The sequence below is a fragment of the Zingiber officinale genome, chromosome 7A (genome assembly GCF_018446385.1).
Source record: "Zingiber officinale cultivar Zhangliang chromosome 7A, Zo_v1.1, whole genome shotgun sequence".
Classification (NCBI taxonomy): Eukaryota; Viridiplantae; Streptophyta; class Magnoliopsida; order Zingiberales; family Zingiberaceae; genus Zingiber; species Zingiber officinale.
Window position 1 is genome coordinate 112,030,349 of NC_055998.1, and position 25,200 is coordinate 112,055,548.

Genomic DNA, 25,200 nt, shown 5'->3' on the forward strand with positions numbered 1-25,200 from the left:
AAGAAAAATCTATACTTGAGCAAGCAAGATTAGTTGAACTATTGCAATCATGTGTTGTAAAAACTAGATTTTCATATAATGTAAATTTATTTACCTTGATTTCTCCCTCTGGATTATTGGGTCTTCTTTCTGGGCATTGTCTTTTGCAGTGATCCATTTGCTTGCATTTGGAGCATTTAATTTGTTCCTTCCCTCTTTTGATCATTTTCTCCTTCTCCTTCGATTGTACTGGCCGAGTCTTATGAGTGGGGCATTCGTTTCTATAGTGCCCTCTCTCCCTACACTTAAAACAGATTATGAGAGATTTACAATTTGAATTTACAATTTTACCTTTTAGATCTGTGATAGGATCCTCCCCCTTGACTGTTGTCGTCTCGAATTCAGACTCAGATTTAGCAATTTCTTCTCTGGCCATTAGTGCTATGAAATCGGTCTGATCTGATTCTTCTGATTCTGGTTCAGAGGTTGATTCCGGAAAGTTGTGTTCGAATTCAAACTCTGGTTTATCTTGATCTTCTGACTCTGAAGGAATCTCATGAAGCTTGATCAATTTCTCCCAAAGCTCCTTAGCATTGTTGAATTTTCCGACTCGATCAAGTTCTGAATTTGTTAGGCTGCATAGGAGAGTTCATGTTGCTTTTGCATTTGCCTCGAATGTTCTTATGGTTTGTGAATCCCACTTGTCGCAAGTGATAGGTACACCTTCTTCGGTGGGGAGAATAAATCCAATATGGATTATAATCCATATTTCTGCTTCGGTCTTCAATTGGTGCTCCATCTTGTCTTTCCAGTATCGGAAGTCTTTGCCGGAGAAGAGCGGTGGACGAGTGGTGCTATAGCCTTCTTGGAGAGCCATTGAATCTTGCACGAAAAAATAAAAAAAAAAACTTGTCCCAAGACTTAATCCTGGATTAGTAGTGCATAATAAAGATAGAAATAGCAGTTTACAAATCTTGAAAAAAATAATAAAAAATAAAAAAATGTTATTAAAATAATATAAAAAATATTATTTCAAAATTTGCTAAATGCGATATTTCGTTAATCCCAATCAATTGTGAAAAGATGAAAATGAATTTTTTTGAAAACAGTTTTGGATGAAAAAGCCACAAAAAAAATGCTTGAATGGTGGTTTCACCTATTCGAAGCAACCCCGCTCTGATACCAATTGTTGGATCGAGAAGCGCTAGAGGGGGGGTGAATAGCGCTCGCGGCTATTTCGTTCGATTATCGGAATCGTAAAACGTTCATCGAGTAATTAAAGCAGCGGAATAAAAGAACAAGCAGATGAACACAGTGGATTTACTTCGTTCGGAGCCTAGATCGACTCCTACTCGAAGGCCCGCGATCCTTGATCGCTTTCCGTGGGCAACAACTATAAGCTTGTATAATTATTATAAACTAATTACAAATGTAACTATAATTAAAGTTATACCGACAACAGTGGTAGAAAAATCTGAGCTCCGGGTCGTCGGAATGTTGCAGCAGCACTTCGGAAGCAATACTTGAGCAGAACACAGCACGAGGAAGCTTTTTATTTCATTGTCTTTTGCTGCTGCTCGAACCCCTCTTATAAAGGATGTTCAAGGCGCCTTAAACCCCTCCAAGGCGCCTCCAAGCTGGTCGCGTCACCCGCGTGGATCAAAACTGACATGGTCGAACTTTATCTTGTTCAAGGCGCCTTCAACCTCTCCAAGGCGCCTTCATCAACTTGTTCAAGGCGCCTTAAAGCTTGCTTCACAGCCAGCTCAGGTTTTGCACCCGAGGCGCCTCCAAGCTCCATGGAGGCGCCTCGGACACTGTTCATCCGAGGGTAATTGTGCACTTTGGTCCCTGCAAGATATGTTAATCACAAAAATACCCTGCAGCACAAAGTTAGCACACAAAACAAAATAGAAGTGATAATGACAGTCTCCGGACTGTCCGAGTCTGACTTCTGGTTTCCGACCGGAAACCCTAGGTCGACCCGACGCCTACTATTCCCTCTACGGGGAACGCGTCCTCACCTACTCCACTCAGGAGATTTACCTGATGCCAGTCCGGTCCTCCAGACCGACTGGACTTTCCGCCTAGGGTTAACGCCCCCTAAGGTTTTTCTCCACCTAGGGTTACCACCCCCTAGGACCTAAGGTTACCATCCCCCCCCTTAGGATTTTTCTCCACCTAAGGTTACCACCCCCCTAGGACCTAAGGTTGCCGCCCCTTAGGGTTTTCCTCCACCTAGGGTTACCACCCCCTAGGACCTAAGGTTGCCGCCCCTTAATTAGGGTTTTCCTCCACCTAGGGTTACCACCTCCTAGGACCTAAGGTTACCACCCCTTTAGGATTTTCACCTGCCTAACCGCAGTTAGGACTTTCCTGAAACCTTATTTAAGCATGTTAGATAACAAAGAATCTTAACTTTGAATCCCTTTGCCATTATCAAAACTTAGGTTCGATCGTCGGATGCTTCCCGCACCAACACTACGGCGCTTCCATCTCATTCGAGAGATTATCGAGAGAGGAGATGTGAAGATTTGCAGAGTACCCACTGAGGCTAACATCGCAGATCTCTTGACCAAGGCTTTGGCACAGAGGAAGCATGATGGTCACACTAGGTCATTAGGTCTTAGAGCCTACACTGATTGGCACTAGTTCTAGTGGGAGATTGTTAGTTAGAGTCCTAGAGCCAATCATTTGATGATTGTTGTATGGACTCGGTGTATTATATTCTTGTATATAAATAAAGGCATTTGTTTTTGGTTATTATACTTACTTGTATTAGTGTCAAATAATTAAGTATAATAGCATCCTTGAGTAGAAGGTTCTTACCTATATCAATCGATTGGTTGAATCGATAGTGAGATGATATAGGGAACACTACTCTTAATCATTCCTAGTCGAGTATTAACATTCAGGGACAATGTTAATGCGACGATACTAGCATGTAGGTCAACTCGATGACTTGATCTCACAAGTCATGGATATGGAGATATCAAGTTGACACATGGGTATGCATTGGAGAATGTATACTGAATGACCCGCCATGAGAAAGTATCACGGATTGTTATATGAGTGTCATATACTTTCTCATGTGGCTATTAGTATGACTATTAGTCCTTGGACCTGAAGTCACCATGGTTCCCTACATAAGGAGTTACGTACTTTGGTTTCGTCAAATGTCACCCGTAACTGGGTGGACTATAAAGGCGATTACTTGGTATGTAACAAATTATGCTGAGGGATGTGAGTGATGTAGATGAGATCTATCCCTCCTATATGACAGGAGTGACATCGATATTCTTGATAGAGTGAGACCACTAAGTGCATGGTCATGCCCAAATGAGTCAATATGAGATATTGAGCTCATTTGATTGAGTGAGTCTACTTGGAGTTCAAGATTTAGATTGATTAGAGGATGACACGGTCTATGCCTCACATTGATCAATCTAGATGCCAAGGATAGAAGGACACTTGTCATATATTGTGAAGAGTCACAATTAGTAGTCACAAGGTGATGTTGGATCTCAACATTCTTATAACTTGGGTAGTAATGATGTGTTGCTAGATACCGCTCATTACTTATGCTTCTAAATGGGTTTAGGAGCATTGCCAACGTTATAAGAACCTATAAGGTCACACACAAAGGGCAATTAGATGGAGATTAGGTTCATTCGATGAACCTAAAGGATTAGGTTCATGTGATGAACCAAATTGGATTAAGAGTAATCCAAATTAGGCTAATTGAGTTGGACTCAATTTGGTTCATGTATTAAATGAGTCTAATTTGGACTTAGACTCATTGAATCAATTTAATTCAATGAATAGGGATTCATTAAATTAAAATTGACTTGAACCAATGGTTAGATTTGATCAACCATGGGAGAGAAGTGGTCAAGTTTGATTTGACTTGAGAGGAAGATGAAGAGTCAAGTTTGACTTGACCATTTGCCACCTCATTGGTGAGTTGGCAAGAAGTGGACCAATGATGATGCTCCACATCATTATGGTTGCTTAAGTGAGATACCACCTCATGAGAGTTACCAAGAGTTGTGACTCTTGGCATCCCATGGAAGTTACATTCTCTCTTAAAGTGGTCGGCCACTTTAGATGAGGGAGTTAGTGCATTTTGTGTGCTTGGTGAGTAACTCCTTCTTCTTCCTCAAGCTCTTCTCTTCTCTCCCTCTCCTCCATCATTACTGATCTTCTAAGGTTGCTAGCACATCCTTAGAGGTTCTCTCCATCGAGTTGTTCGTGTGGATACACATAGAGGAGTATCTACTTTGATACTCTCGAGATCCGGCGACGAACCTTGGACGAGCGGGATTGCGAAGGGCTTCACATCAAGGGTAACCTTTTTCTTTTAAAGATCTAATGTAGATCTAGAGTAGAAAACATGTATATGAAAGTTTTACATAATTTTATTTCTTCGCATGGATCCGTGGCATGGGGGTTTTGGGGTTTCCGCAACGCAAAAAGTGATTTTTACAGCCCGAAAAACCCAACACCGACGACTGTCAAGTCTATCTATAATATTATCCATGTGCTAACTTTATTTTGCAGGGTTTGTGTTTGGGACTAACACAATTTGCAGGAACAAAGAAACATCTTTAACCTTGGATGAATAGTGTCCAAGGCGCCTCCATGGGGCTTGGAGGCGCCTCGGGTGCTAGCCGAAGCCAATTGTCCAGAAGAGTTGGAGACGCCTCGGAGGAAGTTGGAGGTGCCTTGGACCAGGCGTTGGAGGCGCCTTGGAGCAGCTTGGAGGCGCCTTCAGAGGAATGAGATGCGACCAGGTTTGCGCTGATCCACCCGTACGACTCGGCGGCCTGGAGGCGCCTCGGACAGGCTTGGAGGTGCCTCCAGCACTGTTTATAAGGGGACTTCGAAGAGCAACTCTTCACAACTTCGCACAAACAATCTTTCTGCAACCTGCTACTAACGAGACGTTCCGACAAAGCCTCAACTCGACGCCGACAACCCGGAGCTCTAGATTTAGTCTTTTATTGTTGGTATAATTTTTATTATTACTACTTTGAATTGTACTTAGTTTGTAATAGTTTTTACGAACTATAGTTGTTGCCCACCGAAAGCGGCCAACGACCACGGGCCTTCGAGTAGAAGTCGAGATAGGCTCCGAACGAAGCAACCTCTCAAGTTTTCTGTATGTTCGTGCATTTTACTTTTTCTGCTGCGTTATAACTCGATATTTTTATAAAATCGACTGTGAAAGCCATGAGCGCTATTCACTCCCCCTCCCCTCTAGCGCTTCTCGATCCAACATTATTTGTATGGAGTCCAGTGCAGAATCTTCACAGACCATCAGAGCTTGAAGTATTTCTTTACCCAGAAGGACTTAAACATGAGACAGCGCAGGTGGCTAGAGTTGGTTAAAGATTATGACTGCGAAATCCTCTACCACCCAGGTAAAGCTAACAAAGTGACGGATGCACTAAGTCGAAAGTCCAGTGCAACCCTGATGTCCTTGTCATCATTAGCACTGCCACTGCAGAAGGAATTGTCAGACTTTGGAGTTGAAATTATTAATGGGCAACTCTCTGCATTGACCTTAGAGTCAACCCTGCTTGAGGATATATAGAGAAAGTAAAGTGAAGATCCGGATATCTAGAAGATCAAGCAAGGGATACAAAAAGAAGAAAATTCAGAGTTTCGAGTATCAGACAGTGAAATCCTCTATCAGGGGAGTCGCCTTTGTGTCCCCAATGATGAGGAATTGAGAAAGAAGATTCTAGAAGAAGCTCATAGTACACCGTACTCCATACATCCTGGTTCCACCAAAATGTATCAAGATTTGAAACAGAGATTATGGTGGTTTGGACGCAAGAGAGATGTAGCAAAATATGTCAGTACCTGTCTGACATGCCAGAGAGTCAAAGCAGAGCACCAGAGACCAGGAGGAGTCCTACAACCTCTCCCAATACCAGAGTGGAAGTGGAAAGAAATATCCATGGACTTCATAACAGGTCTTCCAAGAACCACTAATGGGTATGATGTGATATGGGTGATAGTGGATAGATTGACCAAGTCTGCCCATTTTCTAGCTATCAAGGTGTCTCACTCTATAGAGCAGTTGGCACAGCTATATGTTAAGGAAGTGATCAGACTTCATGGAGTTCCGAAATCGATTGTTTCCGATAGGGATGGCCAGTTCACCTTTCATTTTTGGGAGTGTGTTCAGAATGCATTAGGCACCAAACTCAAGTTCAGTATAACCTTCCATCCCCAGACTGATGGACAGACAGAACGAATAAATCAGATTTTAGAAGACATGCTCAAGGCTTGTGCATTAGATTTTAAGGGTAGTTGGTGCAAGTATCTGTACTTAGCTGAATTCGCCTACAACAATAGCTACCAGGCCACTATCAAGATGGCACCGTACAAAGCACTATATGGTCGAAAGTGTAGATCGCTCATTTGCTGGCAAGAAGCAGGTGAAAGGAAAGAAATGGAAGTGGAGCTGGGCATTCAGACAGAGATGATAAATGAGACCACTCAGGCTATCCAGAAGATCAGACAGAGAATTGAGATTGTCCAGAGCAGACAGAAAAGTTATGCTGACACACGCCGTAAGCCACTTGAATTCCAAGTGGGGGATTCAGTTTTTCTCAAAGTTGCTCCTATGAAGGGAGTGATGAGATTTGGCAAAAAGGGCAAGTTAAATCCCCGCTATGTAGGACCCTACCTGATCATAGAGAGGATTGGGAAAGTAGCTTACAAGCTGGACTTACCTCAAGACATGTCAGCAATACATAATGTATTTCATGTCTCCATGCTAAAAAGGTATCTTCACGACCCTAGCCAAGTGATTCAGCCTCACTCAGTGCAGATCCAGGAGGATCTTAGCTATGTGAGCAGACCTACACAGATAGTGGACAGAGAAGTCAAGAGACTAAGGAACAAAGAAGTACCACTAGTGAAGGTCATCTAGCAGATCCAGAAGAACGAGGAGGTTACTTGGGAGCGTGATGTAACGACCCACCCTTCTTACTACTACTACACTCTAAGGATGACCGTTACTTAACTACTAACTCTACTTAACCGGTATGATTAAAAATCACATGGAAACCCTACCGAAAAATTTCGGCAGAGTCTCCCTTGTACCGGTGACCATAAACCAAGATACAAGCATAGTATACATCAACCACAGGCGGCTGGAACATTTATCAAACACCCACGCAGTTAAATAAGTATCAAACACACAAATATCTACTTACTAAACTGAACTCATCCTACATGCAATCTAAACAGAATAATCTCAAATGACATGAACTTAAAATACAACTCAAATGGTTACAATAACTAAAATGCGGAAACTAAAATTAAGGGAAGAAGACTAAAGGGACTCCTTTCTAATCCCAAGACTTCCATAGTCCTGGCATCACACATCATCTGCGCCACCTTGTCGCCTTCCTTTATCTGCAGTAAGATGAAATGCAAACTATAAGCAAAATGCTTAGTATGCGCTATCTAACTCACAAAAACTCGATATGCATGTGAATATACTGAAAACTAAAACTGAATGCTCAAAGGTAAAACTACTCATGCTCATCTACTAGTAAGTGAACAAACATACTGAAGTGCTAAACATGTAAAGCTACTCATGCTCTTCTAACAGCAAAGAACAGTAAGCTAATCTAAATAACATGCTAGCATAAAAGGGAACTAAACTTGCTGAATTCTAAACACCTTCTGAATCTTATTTCACTTGCTTAAAGACTTATTCTTTAATACTTATGTGAAACTTATTTTGTTTGTTCAAAAACTTATACTTATAAACTTCAAAATAATAATCAACTTCTTCTTGGGCCCGGCAACTGTACTTGCTATGCGCGCATCCCTAATTAGACATGAGATAGCTGGTCCCGAATCTAGTAGGGTTACTAGGTTATCTAAACCTTGGGACCGACTATGGGAGCCCAGCCCAAGAACTACTGAGAGTCCTGCATATTAGGTTATCTAAACCTAGGGACGACTATGGGAGCCCAACCCAAGGACAACTGAGAGTCCAGTACAGTGCCACTGATAAAAGTAAAATACTTGTTATCTTTTAATACTTCTAATATATAATGCCTCGGCACTTTCTTTAGCACCTTGTGTGTCGAAATCCCTAAAGTCTTGACTTCGGGATCTACTTAAAGTCTTGGCCTTTTTCTTTCTTTTCTTTATCTGCCTTATACTTGTTAATACTTCTAAAAGAATTTAATAGAACTCTTATTTTCTCACTAGAATACATGGCTGTTCATGCTTGTTAAAAATAGCCAATGAAAACTAGAAAATCTGCATATCATACAAGCTTAAACTAAATCTAAAACTTGTTAGAACTAAAAAAAACTTAAATCTTGCTACAACAGAAATAAAAGAAAGAGAGCAAAGAATGCATGCTACTCAATAATCTCTAGCTATTCCAAAGCTGTACAGTATAATCCGAAAGCAAAGAAAACAGAGTACACTAATTACTCTTAAACTTCTAGCCGTTCTAATGCTGTACAGAAAATCCAAAGCAAGGAAAACATTATAATTCAATACTACTCATGTTATTCTAGTAGTAAGGAAACTACACATGCTTAACTAATAACACATAGGGAAAGTCTAACAACATGCTAGAATAAAGAGAGATTATAACCTGCTGAACTGGAAATAAGAAACTTGAAAACTGAAGCTATAAAAACTAATCATCAACTAAAAACTAGGGTTCGGATGGAAGCAAGCCTAAGCACAATCTGATGACTAGGATTCGGATCATAGCCATTGAAACAACCAAGGTACAAACTGAAATCTGACTTGCTAAACTACAAACTGAAAATTTGGCACAGCTGAAAATTTAAAAGAAACTATCGAATCCCCTTTAGGGATGCTACAACAGGACACTACAAAGGAGCATTCAAATCTGAAACTACTAGCAGGTTCCGTAAGGCACATTCCGAAAGCAAAGAATGGAAGCCAAAGCTCGAAACTACAAGTCTAAATCTGATCAGCGTTTCGAAAGCAACAGGTCTACTGAAACGTCAACGATCAAAGCTTAAGACTCCACAATATGGACTTCCCGAAACTCAACCAGTGAGAAGAAACACGGCACATAAAACTCAACCAAAAACCCTAAATCTGTGATTGTAAACCACACCCTATCTCAACCTCCTATAAAAACTCACGGCAGAAAATTCAAAGGGACTCACTGCCCCATTCGATAAGCTCCGGAAAAAAATAGAATGCTAACAAGAAATCCGAAACACATGTCGAAACTAAACAATTTGTTTCTTATCCAAAACCCAACCAATCCGGATTGAATTTACAGCAGCTAGCCTCAAGAAGACACTTCTTACAACATGCTTCGGAAGGACAAGAAGAAGAAAACAAGAATCTGAACTACCCAATTAGCTATAACCTTGTAGCTGATCCGTTTACAGAACATCACAAACATTCACAAACAAAAACCGAAATCTATCCCTAGCTTATGAACCATCTCAACAGGAACTCGGAACTTTGCTTACCCATTACTATCTGGAAGCCAAACCATTCGAAAACCAATCGAAGGAACAACTCTTACTGCAGGTGAGAGCACTTACCTTGCTGTTCTTGAACTCACAGCCGGCAAAAATCCCTTCTAGGGTTCGGAGGAGCCCACGATCTCGGCCTTCCTTCTGTGCCCGCGTGTCCTCTTCGACGAGAAGAGCTTGGATCCGTGAAGATCTCACGGAAAGACCTCTTGGCCGGCACCGGAGATGAGCCCTAAACTCGCCTCTGTTTTCCACTCAAGGGGAGTCGCCGACGCGAGAGAGGAGAAGAGGAAAAGAGGGAAAAGAAAAATAACTTAACCCCTCTCTTACTTATCCTTTTATAACCTAGGGTTATGGTTTAAGACCAATTCGTGATTGATTTGTTCATGAAACATCAGCGAGCGCGCTTGGTCCGCTGGAAAGGCGGATTCCCGAAGGTCTCGGGTTCGAGCCGCCCTCGGCTCTTTTTTAAACAAAAATTTTATTTCGTTTCTTAAGACCGCTTAACTATATTTAATTCCCTTAAATTATAACAAAACAGTCGTGGATCAGCTGGTTGTTTGAGTTTGATTAAGACTTGGATTCGGGTCCGAGATCTTGGGTTCAAAACTCGACTTCAACATATTCTTTTTTTTTTTTAACTTCTTCCTCTTGGTAAAAATACCAAACTAACTCCAAAATTACATAAAAATACTCTAAAAATTTCTAAAAATATCTAAAAATCTCTAGAATATTTCTATGGTATTTCTAAATATTTTTAAGAACTTTTAAAACTGCTAATGAGGAAAATTGGGTCGTTACACGTGAGGACAGTATGAGACAGAAATATCCAGAATTATTCTAAGTTCGAGGACAAACTTTTTATAAGGTATGGAGAATTGTAACAACCCAAATTTCCTCATTTCGAGTCCTAATAGTACTTGAAAATATTTAGAAATGCTTTAGAAATATTCTAGAGAATTTTAGAAATTTTTAGAGTATTTTTATGTAATTTTCAGAGTTCGTTTGGTATTTTTACTAAAAGAAACAAGTTGGGAAAAATAAAGAGGTTGAGCTGAGGTTCGAACCGGAGACCTCTGGTTAAGAAAAGCCTTAAGTTATTTTGGATGGTCAGGAACCCAGCAGGGTCGTGCTGATAAAATAGATAGCGAAATTAATTTAAGTAATAGTAGTTAATAGAAATATTAGGTATTAAAAGGGATGAATTAAGAGAGGAATGAGATTTATTTTCTTGACCTAATTTCCTCTCCTCTCTCGCGTCCGACGGTGTTATTCGGGCGGAAGACGAAGCCGAAGCTAGGGCTTCGTCTCCGACGGCCGGCGAAGGGCAAATCCCGTGAGCTCTTCACGGAATAGAGACCTTCTCGTCGAGGGAATCCGTAGGCACGAAGGAAAGGTTGGAATCTCAAGCTTCTCCGAAACCCTATAAGCTCTCTTTTCGGTAGTAAGTCCAAGAACGAAGGTAAGTGCTACTCACCAGTAGTAAGGGTAGTTTTGAACTTCGAATTTTCTTTTCTCTACTGCCAGAATATGCTGTACCGAATTGAGATTGCTAGGGATTTGGTTTTCCTTCTTGGCTTTCGGAATATTAGGGATGGCAATGGGTCGGGTTCGGGTCGGATTCTATATCCTCCATATCCATACCCATCGGGTATAGGATATCCAATGGGTATACCCATACCCATTAAAGGACCGAATATATTCTATACGTGTAATTTTTCTTCTTTCTATCGAGCTATTATCATTCAACAAAAACATATTAAAATTAACATCATATTAAAATATGTATATATAATTAAAAAAATAGATTAAACATCTATATAGGCCTACTAATATCAACAAAAAATAGTAAGTTGATTTTAGAAAAAGAAAATTTTCTTTAATATATGTATATATATTATTTAATCGGGTATTCGGGTCGGGTATCGGGTATTGATAGTCCCTCCATACCCTCCTCCATTCGGGTCGGATGTCGGATCCTCCATCGGGTTCGGGTGGAATTGCCATCCCTACGGAATATGATGTACAGAGTTGGTTTTAAGAGTAGTTTCAAGATGTGCCTTCTCCTTTGCATTTCTGTTGTAGTGTGCTTAAAGGTTTCGGTTGCTCTATAAACGTATAGGCTTGAACAAGTTTACATAGTTTTTTTTTAATGCCAGCAAGCTCAATTTGGTTTGTGCCACAAAAGGGACACGAACAGCCTTGGAGTTTACTGTTTTAGTTTCGGTTTGTGTTATGTAATGGGTATGAACAGCTTTAATTATGGGAGCGTTCAATTGGATTTTTGTAGCTATGTTAGACCCTTTTGTTATTAATCCTTTAACATGCGGTTAGACCTTGTGTTATTAGTTCTTTGACGTGCAATTTGTTAAACACTTCAGTGCAGTTTTATTAAGCATCCCAGTGCAGTTTTATTAAGCATTCCTGTGCAATTTTGTTAAACACTTCAGTGCAGTTTTATTGAGCATTTCAGTGTAGTGTTAATAAGCATTTCAGTGCAGTTTTATTAAGAATCTCAGTGCAGTTTTATTAAGCATTCTCGTGCAATTTTGTTAAGTTTTGTATGCAGATTTTTGTTAAGCTTTGTATGCAGATTTTGTTAAGCTTTGTATGTAGATTTCTGTTAAGCTTTGTATGCAGATTTTTGTTAAGTTTTGTATGCAGTTTTAGAATCTGTTTAAGCATTACAGTTTTGTACGAGGCATTCTTTTATTAGAAGTATTAACAAGAACAAGTATTTTACTTGAAGAGGCTAGTACCCGACTTCCGAGGTTGTCGTTAAACAAATCCAGGTGACCAGTTCCGAGGTCTCGGCCATGGTAAGACCAAGGTCTTTACCCTCATAGGACTGGTGGCTCGCTACCTCAGTTTCTATTAGGGAGCGCGCATTGGTACTAAGCCTGGGCCCAAGAGATTATTATTTTGAAGTATAAAAGTATAAGTTTTAAACAAATGGAATAAGCTTCCACATAAGTTTAAAAATTAGCAAGCTTAGTTTCTTTTATTCTTACATGTTTAGATTTTCTTATTGTTATTGGATGAGCATGAGCAGTTTTACATGTTTAGCATTTCAGCCTGTTTTGATTTCCTTGCTGTTAGATGAGCATGAGTAGTATTTCCTTTAAAGCATTCAGTTCTTAGATTTCTTCCTGTTCATATGCATATTCGAGTTTTATGAGTTAGATAGCGCTTACTAAGCATTCTGTTTATAGTTGCATTTTCCTCTTACTGCAGATAAAGGGAAAGGAAAGCTATAGAGAAGAAAGGCGACAAGGAGATGCGAGATGGATGTGTGATGCCTGGACTATGGAAGCCTTGGGATTTTGCTTAAGAATTCATTAAGATTTTGTATTTAGACTGTTGGGATTATTCTTTCATATTGCTGGCTTTGTTCATTGAATATTTAAAGTTTTAGAATTCTTCCTTTTATTTGCTATGCACATTAGTTCCGCTATCTGAGTTGTATTATTGTTGCATGCATGTTCAGATTAATATATAATTTTAGCATGTTCAGATTAATATATATATAGTTTTAGTTGAGAATAAATAATTGAGTAGAATGCATTAGATGAGTTATTTATGTTTTCAGCTGTTACCTGTTGCATGTTTCAAGTTTGTAAAGAGTTATAAGTATAACTATCAACATGTGAGCAATACTAGTTAAGTAAATTTTAATAGTCCAGTAACGTCCCATCCTCACAGACTAGTAGAGTGGAGGGTGGGGTGTTACATTGCTCCAACAACTTCCTCCTCAATAGGGTCGGCCTCTTGCTTGGTGTCCAAGCAAGAAGGGGCCGACCACAATAATTCAAACTAGGAGGAGTGTTTTGAATTTTTAAAATTTTTTCTTTGTAGAAATCTACAAGTTTTAAAAGAGAGATTTTAAAATGTAAAACTTTCCTTATTTGAATTAGGCCACATGGTTTAAAAGAAAGTTTAAAAGTTTTAAAAGTTTCCTTGTTTAACCATCCTCATGGTTTTAGAAAAAAGGAAGAGAAGTTTTAAATTTTAAATCTTTTTAATTTTGTAACCATGTTTAAAAAAGGAAATTTTAGAAGAGAAGTTTTAAATTGTAAAACATGATTTTAATTTTTAAAACTTTTCTTTTTTAACATCCACATTAGGAAATTAAAAGAGAGCTTGTAAAATTTTTATAAGAGCATTTCTTCTTTACTTATAAAATTTTTACAAATTTATTTTTCCAAGTTAGGATCGATTGAGCTCGAGCTCAAGTCGAGCCTATCTAGTTTTCTCGAGGATTAACATATGATGTAATTATAAATAAATTAGTTTTACTAATTATTGGATTAATTGAATTATTAATTAATTAGTTTGTTGATTAATTATTCAAGGGATAAATAAATTGAAGAATTGATTATTTAATCAATAGGATTTGATTATTGATTAATAGACTCTTAGATTCCCAATATCCTATATTTGTAGGATTCTAGTTCAAGGTAGACTTTGGACTTGAAGATGATTTAGACACGCTACATCGAGGTGGGTAGATCTTGCTTATCTTCTTGATAGCTTTTATTATAGTGCATGATTGTTTACTGTCATGTTTGAAGAGATTACAGTTACTCGTCTACCTTAAATCTGTCCTATATTGCTCCTGAGCTGATACCTTATTGTTTATCCTTATATGTTGACCTATTGTTGATAACTATGTAGTTATATTTGTTATTCATGATTGGGTTCACATGGATATGCATGATATTACCATACCATAAGGTCAGACATTGGATATTTTGCTAGACTTCTTAGTAGATGATTTGACTTTGTGTTTATTGTTAGGATGATCATACCGTAATATAGGATATCGAGCATCTTGCTAAACCTTTGTTTGTTATTTCATATCGTAGTGTAGGATATTGAGTATCCTAATAGATCTTTGTTGTCATTTAGGTCCATAGCTTATGTTCGTGAATTTATATTATAGTATGATTATATACTTAGGCTTGTGACTATAGGTCACTGATGTTATATGTTGTATAGTTGTATATTAGTGTGATAACATATATGTTAGTGAAATTATACTGACCTATACTTGATGGAAATCACTCCTTAGTAGAAGGGTAGTGTATTCCACTAGGCTTTCCTTTTTGAATCAACTCCTAGGATTACTTGATCTTGATCCTTTTGTTTATTATATCTGAGATGATTCCACGGAATTAGTCGAGATATTAATGCTAGGTGACTAGTAACTTGGAGACGTGAGTGTCTATTGTCTGCCTATATATTAGTAGAATTATATCGTAATATAGGGTATCGAGTATCCTAGTAAACCCTTACTTGTTATATAGGTTCATGCCTATACATTAGTAGAATTATACCATAGTGTAGGATTTCGAGAATCCTACTAGACTCCTTGGTTGTTATACCTTGTCGACTATTGTCTCTCATTCGTGGTTGAGAGAGTCGTCAACAACCGTTGGTATATCCTATCGACCATTATCTTCCATTCGTGGTTGAGAGAGTCATCAGCAATAGTTAGTATATCCTGTCTCCCATACGTGGGTAAGAGAGAGTCGTTAGTGACCATTGGTATATACCCTATCTGCCCACGGGACCATCCGTGGTAGAGCGTTCTCCCATAGACGGTGATTAGTTATTTACCATGTCCATTCATGGGACCATCCATGGTAGAACGTTCTCCTGTGGATAGCGACTAGTCATTTACCCTAACTGCCCACGGGACCATCCGTGGTAGAGTGTTCTCCCGCAGCCAGTGTTTGTTATATACATGCTATATGTCGGTCATGTATTTGTTCGTGCAGGTTTGGATGTACTATATATACTCTCAATTTGCTGGTTATTCTTGGTTGAGCAAGTTAGTGAAGTTCTATATTATTGATTATACTTTTGGTTAGCGGGTGATTTTGTTAGGACACCTACGTCGGTTAGTAAGTATTTCATCTGAGACTGCATCCTTTGATCTCCTGTCAATATATTATTCGTGCATTATCTTCTTCTACCCATTGAGTGGTTGTACTCACTACCCTTTACTTTTCCCTTGACTTTCAGGTTAGCATATAGAGAAGGTGTTGTGTCGCTCAGAGATCCTGACTGTCAATCCCACTCGAGTTGGGTTTCTGTTGAATTGCTTTATATTATTGTTCCTGTTGTTTATGGTTGCAGTTTATTTCTGTATCGGATTTTGAGTATGTTCACATGTACATCCATACATACACGTATTATCATTTTGTGACTTGGTGTTGTTATATTACATTGGTATTTTTATGTTAGCTTGAATTGATTTGATATCGATTATTTCGTGAATTGTTACTAGGGGTATCGTCCGGTTTGGCGGACAAGTATACTCTCGGGATGTTTGCAACTTCAAAAATCCACAGAATCTGAAATGAATACAATATGAGGCTTCTAGGTTGATTAGTAGGTTTCGGTTAAAACTCACTGATTGACCTAAAGACTCAAATTACAATCATTTTAGATTTTGTGAGTTTTCTAATGTTGCAAGGAGTCTAAATATACCCTTCATTATTGTTTTCAATCTTCCCTAGTGGTGGTGCTTGAAAAAAAATATAAATTTGAGTCGAATAAAAATTGATAGATGAGAGAGAGGGAGAGAGATTTGCTTAAGTGCATGAAAATTACCTCTATGTTGAAATTCTTTTGCGATGAAATTAAATTCCTCTACGATGAAGATAATATGCTTCTTGGCCCTTGTTCGTTGATTCTATCTAAAGGCTAGGGAGATGGCGCGCTGGCTTTGATGGATGAGTTTTTAACCGGCAGAAGACTTCTTTAGCTTAGAATGGAATGATAACCATGATTTTGCTATATTGTTTTAATTCATAATGCATATATTTAGTGATCATTTTCATAGATAAAATTCACATTTACATCATAATTCATAATTGCATATGATCTTGGACCTAATTGCAAATTAGAGAATTTTCATGGTATTTGATGCTAATATTTGCTTATTATTTTGTAGGCATCAAAAGGGTCATGGACCCGATCAGATCCGACCATATTTGGGCTTAAATCTAGGGCAAAATGAGGCGATCACATCTTGGAGCTATTTGGACCATTCATCTTCAATCAAGCAGATCTGAGCCATCCGTGGAGGATCTGGTCCATCCTAGCTACAAGGAAGCACATCACAGCCATAGATGAAGATCCAAGGGTTTTGATCCAGATCTGAGATGTTTCCACCGTTGATCAAGCCCTGAAAGATCTGGACCGTCCGATCAAAACTGAGGAGGTTTAAAAGCTTCGTGAGAAGCTACAGTGCGATCGGGCTCAGCGTGTTCGCGATTTTGCTACAGTGCCATCTTCTTCTTCCTTGCGGCGCCGCAGTTCCCATTCCAATTTCCCAATCCGGTGGCTTCTTCTTCTTCACCGACGACGACTACTGAGCTCCGGCGTTCATCTTCCGAGGGCAGAGAGCGATCGAGGAGGTTTCCAGATTGCGTTTTGGGGTCTGTTCCATCGCCGCGTACCTGATTGAAGGGAGGTCTCCCGATCGGCGTTTTTCGCATCCACTAGAGCTTCAAGGAGGTTTCTCGGGAGCTACTGATTTCTTTCCGACCGTCATTCCACAGCGAGGTGAAGTAGATCTGATCAATTTACTTAGCTTTGCAAATCACAGAACCTTTGCTCTGTTTCTTCGGATTGTGAGGTTACCAACTGGATGTGAGTTGAAAGGAGGTTTCCTGGATCTGTGAACGTTCTCTGGTAATAGCTGGAAGCTCGGGAATTGTTTGTTGGGTGCTTGAAAGGAGGTTTCCGAGAGCACTTCTGTTTTGGAGGTTTCCTGGCAGATTGAAGAAGATTGCTACGGGATTTGGTTGAGGAATGTTTAGGGTTTTTGTTTTGTCTTTATTTTGTCTTTGATTTGTCTCAAACTAGCTCAGATCTTCAGATCTGATTTACTTCTTTTCCATTTCATTTCGTTTGAATTTCTTATGCAAAAATCCATTTCTGATTTTCATTTGCAACTCTGATTCTCTTAGGTTTCTGCAATTTCATCACATTTAGATACTAACTTAGTTTGTAATCTAACTCTTATTTAGTTAATTAATTGTAGCTAACTAATTAGGTTGCAATCTAGTGTTTGATTTAGTGTTAGTTTTAATTCATGGAATTAGCAAATCCCTTATTCTGTGCAACTGAATTGCTGTGACTGAGATTAAGTTTGAATATGAATGGAACCTTGAGTTTTTAATTGTTTACCTCCAATATGTCTTGTTAAATGAGGGTGAGAGTTGAAGACTTGTTATTTAAGCTTGATTGTTTAGGTTAATTGATTGTGAATTAGATGGAGTCCGATTTCTACAAGTGTGTTTGAGTTTTAGAGTTTACTTGTTACTGTAATTGTTAATTAAAAGAATTGATTCCATAACGCTTGATTGAGGAAAAAGCCTAATGAACTTTGTTGATATGAGAAATCGGTTTGAATTAATTCTAGAATTAACGCACACTAACTAGTTAACCTTGGAAAAATACGACTCGGGACTCGTTACTACAATACTTGTTTTAATTTTAATTGAGTTCCAATCTTTATTAATTTGGGGTGCCTTGTGACATGCAAAAAGGCAGACACCATGGAACTTTCCTCCAATCCTGCACACAGTTAGATAATCCGATAAAGCGTTAGTGACCAAAGACAAGGGAAGAGATCCCTGACAAGGCCTTCTGACGCTCAAGTCAATACACTTTTCGGCGAGTGGGCGAAGAAGAAGAACAGTTGAGAATATGCATCAGAGTAAGGTCTAGATGATACCAATTTTGTACCTTGCCAACAGAGAGGATCTCCCTTTATATATCACCTCTCACAACCTCCATGATCGTGAGGTGACCCCTTGTGTCAGAGTTTGTTAGGTGATGGAAAGAGTACAGTCTGAGTGATCGGCAATGATAGTTTGAGAAATCTTTTTTCTATCTACAGATGTACCTCTTTTGTCATCTATGACTTAGGCCTTTGATGATGTTGTTGAGACATACTGTTGTAACAGATCAATTAGCGAGGAAATCCCCAAGGAATATTCCCAGACAATTTTGACAGCCTGTCAGAATGTTGTTTGCTGCTTGTCTGCTAAATATATCTCGACTGGTCCTTAAGCTGGCTGCTTAACTAGAATGTCATTTATTGAATCTATTTCGGGCTGATATTTCATTTGGCCAAGCATTTACAGTAAACCCTATGAAATGAAGCACCTTTAACCTGTATTGGTATCAATCTACTTTGTCGTGTGCAAAAATACTGCAAAGATTTGTTCAGAGATTATTATGATGCTCATAATATGCCAAAGATCTATTAAAGGAACCATATGATAGATTATGTATGTCAGAGTCTTTATTTATTTTAGGAACAATATAATATCATGTAATTTAAATCCGGTCGGTCATATATATAGAGTTTCCTAAGGATAAGTGTCTTTAAGCCCGACTGATCTTTGATCGACCAGACATACATATAGAGCCTTCAGTTCAACCAACCTTTACCGGACCGATCGTATATTAAGCTTTTTGTGAGGATAAGTGTCTTTGAGCCCGACCAGACTTTGCCCGACTGGGCGTACGCAAAGAGCCTTATGTTCGATCGACCCTTACCCGACCGATAGTATATTAAGATCTTTGTGAGGCTAAATGTCTTTGAGCCATGTCGAGCATACGCATAAAGCCTTATATTTGATTGGCCCTTATCCGGCTGATCGCATATTAAGCTCTTTCCGAGGCTTAGTGTCTTTGAGCCCGACCGGGCAAAGTTCGACCGGGCGTACACAGAAAGCCTTATGTTCGATCGGCCCTTATCCGATCGATTGTATATTAAGCTCTTTGTGGGGCTAAGTGTCTTTGAGCCAGACCAGACTTTGCCCGGTCGGGCGTACACACAGAGCCTTATGTTCGACCGACCCTTATCCGGCCGATCGCATATTAAGCTCTTTGTAAGGCTTAATTAGTGTCTTTGAGTTCAGCGGGACTTTGCCCGGTCAGGCGTACATACAGAGCCTTATGTTCAACCGACCCTTATCTAGCCGATCGCATATTAAGCTCTTTGTGAGGCTTAGTGTTTTTAAGCCTGACTTAACTTTGTCCGGTCGGGCATACATAAAAAGTCTTATGTTTGATCGACCCTTATTCATCCGATCGTATATTAAGCTCTTTGTGAGTCTCAGTGTCTTTGAGCCCGATCGGACTTTGCCCGGCCAGGTGTACACACAGTGCCTTATGTTCGACCGACCGGACTTTGCCCGGTCGGGCGTACATAGAAAGCCTTATGTTTGATCGGCCCTTATCCGACCCTCATATATTAAGATCTTTATGAGGCTAAGTATCTTTGAGCCTAGCCGAACTTTGTTCGTCCGGACATACAAAGAAAGCCTTATATTCGATCAACAATTATCTGGTTGATCATATATTAAGATCTTTGTGAGGTTGTGTCTTTCAGCTGGTCGAACTTTGTCCGGCTGAGCGTACACATAAAGTATTATGTTCAATCGACCCTTATCCGACCGATCGTATATTAAGATCTTTGTAAGGCTAAGTGTCTTTAAACCCGGCTGGACTTTGTCCGGTCGGGCGTACGTAGAAAGTCTTATGCTCGATTGGCCCTTATCCGACCGATCACATATTAAGCTTTTTGTGAGGCTCAGTGTCTTTGAGCCCGACCAGGCGCACACAAAAAATCTTATGTTCAATCGGCCCTTATTCGACCGATCGTATATTAAGCTCTTTGTGGGTCTCAGTGTCTTTGATTCCGACCGGACTTTGCCTGACAAGGTGTACACACAGAGCCTTATGTTTGACCGACTTTTATTCGGCTGTTATGAGCATGAAGAGTTTTTAGAAGGCTTAAGTGCCTAGAGCTCGATCGACCTTTCTTCCGACCGGGCTCTTTTGAACCCGTCTGGCCATTTATCACTCAAGTGTATTATTTCTTTAGTTCTAGAGTAGAGTCCTAGAATCCTTATATCCAACTAGATTTGTAGCCGATCAGCCTTATCTGAGTATCCTGCTTTAAGGTCGTGCGGGCAAAACCTAAGAACTTTGGGGCTCGGCGATCAACAGAACCAAGTACAGAATACTCCTCTATCCTGACTTTGACCGTCACATTATCTTGACTTTTATTGTCATGTCATCTTTTAGGTCCGTTCGTTATAACCTATATCATTCGTTGTTTGAGGTCTACCTGATGGAATTTATCGCCATCGTGTTCTACCTTTACCTGTTGAAATCACGATTGAGTCCTGATTGCACCATCACTAGGAGCAGCCACGATCTGCGACCGTCATTAGAGAGATGTTAAGGTTCCAAATAGTTGGAAAGAGAGGTAGAATGAAAAAACAGGATAACTTAGTGCACCCTTTAATAATTATCAAAATATGATAGATCTTTTAATCAAGTAAAAAAGTTAAATACTCTTTTCTTTAATAATTATCAAAATATGATAGATCTTTTAATCAAGTAAAAAAGTTAAATACGTCTTTTCTTTAATAATTATCAAAATATGATACATGATTAATCAAGTAAAAAAGTTAAATGCGTGTTTCGATAAATTACCGTGTATAATATATCCCATATAACAAATTAGAAATCGATATAATTTTAAAGACCACATGTCAAATCTTGATTAGATGCTCATTAAAATCCAAATGCGGTGTATTTAAATTTATGACATCCTAACTTAACTAATTGTACATTTCTCCTAATGCATTATTAAGTTTTACTTATAAAAAAACATAGAACCACAACATCGAATCTATCTATTGTTATTGCCTAAAACAATTGTGAGCAGTTAAATTCACATGCTACTCCAAATTACATACAGTAACTTTGAATCACCATTCCAGTGATGAAGATTAAACTCCACTACCACACTCAAATGCTGTAGTTTTACTCGTACAGATACACCTTTGTTTGACAATCTAAATCTGACCTCCACCATTGATGTATTCCATGAGCACTCTTGAAGTCAGGAGAAGGACTTGAATTCACAGTCAGATTTGCCGATGGCAGAAGATGCAATGACTCAGACTCCACTCCGAAAGCACTGAGAAACAAATCTTTCATAGAGTTCTTCGTCGCCAGCTTCTCTATATTTCCTGCTCCGATTTCTTCCATCTTCTTACGGTGCTCGAAGTAGCCAATATATTCCGAACAGATGTCGTCGGACTTGTTGACAAATAGACATGGCACCCAGGCTGACAACATGGTGAAGGAATTGCATTTGTGACTGGGGCCCTTCAGTGCCAATGCGAGCCCTGCAGTTACAACGCTTCCCGCAATGCGAATGCCATGCTTGACCTTCCAGTTTTTGATCCTCTCTATTGGTGCCGAGAAGAATGGTGGGTTGAAGAGGAAAGCCTTAAGGTGCATGCCCTCCTTGGCCATGGTTTTTCCGGCCAGTGTTGCCATGGCTGCTCCTAGAGAATGCCCAGCAAGCCATACATGTTGATGTCCAAAAGCTGCAACTAAGCTACGAACAGCTTGCATTGCGATCATAAACCGCGATGTTTGATGGAGATGATTTTTTAGTACTTGCAGATCCAACTTAAGATCGCGAGATAAAGATTCTTTCTTAGTGACGGTACCTCTGAACACAATGACAAATTTAGGAGGATTAGGAACTGTGGAGCCATGGGAATTTGTTGGAGGCTTGAATTTGTAAATGGCGCCGAAGATGGAGAGATCAGCATCGTCAATTAGCTTTCTGGTGACTTCAAAATGGAACCTCTCCCACCAGGGAGGAGCACAAGCCTCTTGACGGTTCAGCTGTCGATCGCGTTCCAGGACATACGCACCTTGAACCAAACTGGCTGCAACAGAGCGTTGATGATGAGGGCAATTCCTGCTCGAAACAAGTGTTGCAAAAGAAAATTAAGTTCAGATACGATATAAGCACGATGCTGCTCCAATAGGTCTAAATTAACGAGATCATATTCTCATTGTATTGCATGTGAGTCATTAAATCTGTCTCTTGGATTGACAAAATTATACTCGAATTGCAGCACACCGAGAACATCTTTAAAAAGAATCCCACTAGTACCATAGAAATTTTAATTATTCTCTCTTAATAGAACTTCAATTAAAAAGTAACCGACTGTGAGAGCATAAATGATATTTGTGACTAGTGAATGAGAAACACTGAAATATAAAACTGAAAGAGGCAAGTGATTCCATTCTTGTGCATTCTAATTTATATTTCTCTATAAGAGATTCCGTCTTTATGTATTTTAATTTGTATTTTTCTTCCATTTAGACCTTTTTTATGTTCTACCTTGCTGAAGAACTCCCTTGCTGGAAAGTAATGGGCCAGGTCAATCACATAAAGAACAACAAGGAATATATATATCTTATATAGTTGCTGATCTGTTACCTTTCTCATTACTTGGGTTTACTGATGTAGCCAAAAACTAGATTATATCCAGAAACTAGACTACAGGTTTGTGAAAGGTGGATCATCAATTTAATGAAGGAAACATATTCTTCACATTCGCTTGTCCTTCAGTATATATTTCACATGGTAAACGCAATTACCATATCATTTCCATCATGGACTAGTCAACATGGTCATCATAAACAATCAGGTATTCAAACAAGGTGTTAGTGACCAGGTTTGAGAGATGAGGATATATACAAAATGCTAATTTATATATCGGAAAACATCATAAAGTGAATGGAATCTGGTGATTGGAAAGATTAATAACAGATAAGTACAGAACATATCATCAAGGAAAGGTTTGCAAAATGTAGAAGATTGAAAGGACTTACCAATTTATAGAGGTCAGATGTACGGGTCCTGATATCTCATACACATCCCTTTGTGATATCATTTTCTTCTGTCAGGCAGTTCTTGATGACTCAAAGAAGCAACTGTTAAAACATGAGGGCGAACATCAAAAGCTGTGATTATTGACCATATAAATAAAACAAAGTAGATCTGCAACACAGCATTTACACAACAGACAAAAATTATATGTTTCAGGTAATAGATAATCGACATAAGCATGTAACACTGAGCTAAGTAACAAATTAGTTGACATCAATAATTTGAAACGAATTATGCTGTAAGCCTGTGACAGAATAGTTACAAAGACAATCAAATCACGAAAAGGAGAAATATACTTTTCCTAAAGTGAGATTTCAAGAATAGAGTATCTGAATAGGTCTCTTGATCAAAGTACCTCATCTAAACAAAAATATTAGCTCACTGAGAAAGTTCTCTTTCATTCGAAAGAAACTGGACCTTCCCAGAGATTAATTATTTGATGGAATTTGCCAAAGATAAGAAATTAAACCCTACGGTAGCAGCAAAAAACAAAAACAAAAAACAAAAAAAAAACAAAAATCCTAATATCAAAAATCAAAAGAATCAGATCTTTAATTTTTCAAACCCCATTGTCCACAACCTCCAAAGTGTTCTTGATTTCGGCACTAGGGGCCGCGGATCTGCCTTTTTCCAAAATGTTCTTGATATGACAGCTAGATTTCAAAGTATTAGATGAAATTGGGTGAAAAAAATCCAGGTATTAAGAATTGGGTAGGTATTAAAAGAGTGAAATACTAAAATAAAGTTGTTTGACTCATTCAGATTAAACAAGTTGCAATTTTATTCTGACAAAGCATCCGACCTAGCGATTCCATCATCCTCTGCTGTAATAATTCAAAAAATGAATAGATCAACGAATCAGTTTACAGATCCAAAAGGCATACCCAATGTAGCGCGATTCAAGCACTGCAGGTACGCAAGATAACCAAATTGCAATCAACTTTTTAGACACGGATAAGAGAGCAGATGCAGCCATTAAGAAATCACGAATCAAGCTAAGAATACCCCACAGAATATGATATAATAATAGTGTAAGCAAAAAAAAAAAAAAAAAACTTTTGAAATTGAGGAAGACAAAGCGCACCATCATTAAAACAACCAATCGACACAGAGATTCCAAGCTTACTCTAATCGACCCGATTCTAAAGGGCAAGCGGTGAAGCCACCAGGAAAACGACGGGGAAGGGCGTTGTCTTTTTCTTGAATTCGAGGAAGAGCACGATTTGGTAGAAACCTGCGAGAAGAAGCGAAGATGACTCCATTGTTGTGCAGTCTCCACGCGAGGAAGGGGAGAAAGGATTTTGATTTGTGGTAGAGCCAGCCAATGACGTCGCATGAACCAAGTCCTTTCGGGCTTTGAGATTTGTGCTAGGATCCGGTATCAAAATTATGCAATATGGACGGCTTGATTCAATTCAGTGGCAAATGGGCTTGGATTGTTGGATGAGGGGAAGGAAGAAGGTAAAACAGTTGTCAGTTCGTTTAATAATCGACCGTCAAATTTAGTTTCCTCATCTTCAAGCCAGGTTAATTGAATGAGTTAGTTGAGCTGTTCAAATCAGCTAATTAAAATGGTCGAGTGGGGAACTATCCAATGGTTACATTGTTTGGCCCAATAAGCTTAATGACTTGATCACTTATTCAATTTGCATAAAGATGAGAAATGGATCTCCTCATAATGATTTAGTGGTTAGTACATGCGATATTATCATAATGAGGTCTCGGATTTAAATTTTGATATATCCAAAAAAATAATTCTTTCATGCGCTAGTCACTATTTCAAAAATTAATAGTCATATATGATTTATCTTCTTCGTATTGGTCTTAAGACAAATTGAAAAGGGAGGGGAGGGGGGGCGTTGAAAACAAACAATCATCTTTTATCAACATAAAAATAGAGAAATAGGA

General features: G+C 38.9%; 1 protein-coding gene across 3 annotated transcripts; it reads right to left on the minus strand.

The window, feature by feature from the left end:
* Positions 1 to 21,211: 21,211 nt before the first annotated feature.
* On the minus strand, positions 21,212 to 24,606 carry LOC122002018 (GDSL esterase/lipase At4g10955-like). 3 transcript variants are annotated; one of them, XM_042557042.1, is made up of 3 exons: positions 24,377 to 24,606; positions 23,235 to 23,336; positions 21,212 to 22,311 (listed from the first exon to the last, which is right to left on the minus strand). In XM_042557042.1, the coding sequence occupies exons 2-3, from the start codon at positions 23,294 to 23,296 to the stop codon at positions 21,357 to 21,359; spliced, it is 1,017 nt and encodes a 338-aa protein (XP_042412976.1). In that variant the 5' UTR covers positions 23,297 to 23,336; positions 24,377 to 24,606; the 3' UTR covers positions 21,212 to 21,356. The 3 variants fall into 3 exon arrangements, with proteins under 3 accessions (XP_042412976.1, XP_042412975.1, XP_042412977.1); XM_042557041.1 differs by having other exon boundaries at positions 24,419 to 24,605; XM_042557043.1 differs by lacking the exon at positions 24,377 to 24,606 and adding an exon at positions 24,177 to 24,195.
* Between the last annotated feature and the right edge of the window lie 594 nt (positions 24,607 to 25,200).

Excerpts from the sequence above, each read along its gene's own strand:
- LOC122002018 (XM_042557042.1), bottom strand. The coding sequence starts at position 23,296 with ATGATATCACAAAGGGATGTGTATGAGATATCAGGACCCGTACATCTG. Across the intron at positions 22,312-23,234 it reads CATCTGACCTCTATAAATTG|GAATTGCCCTCATCATCAAC; the intron begins GTAAGTCCTTTC and ends TGTTTCGAGCAG.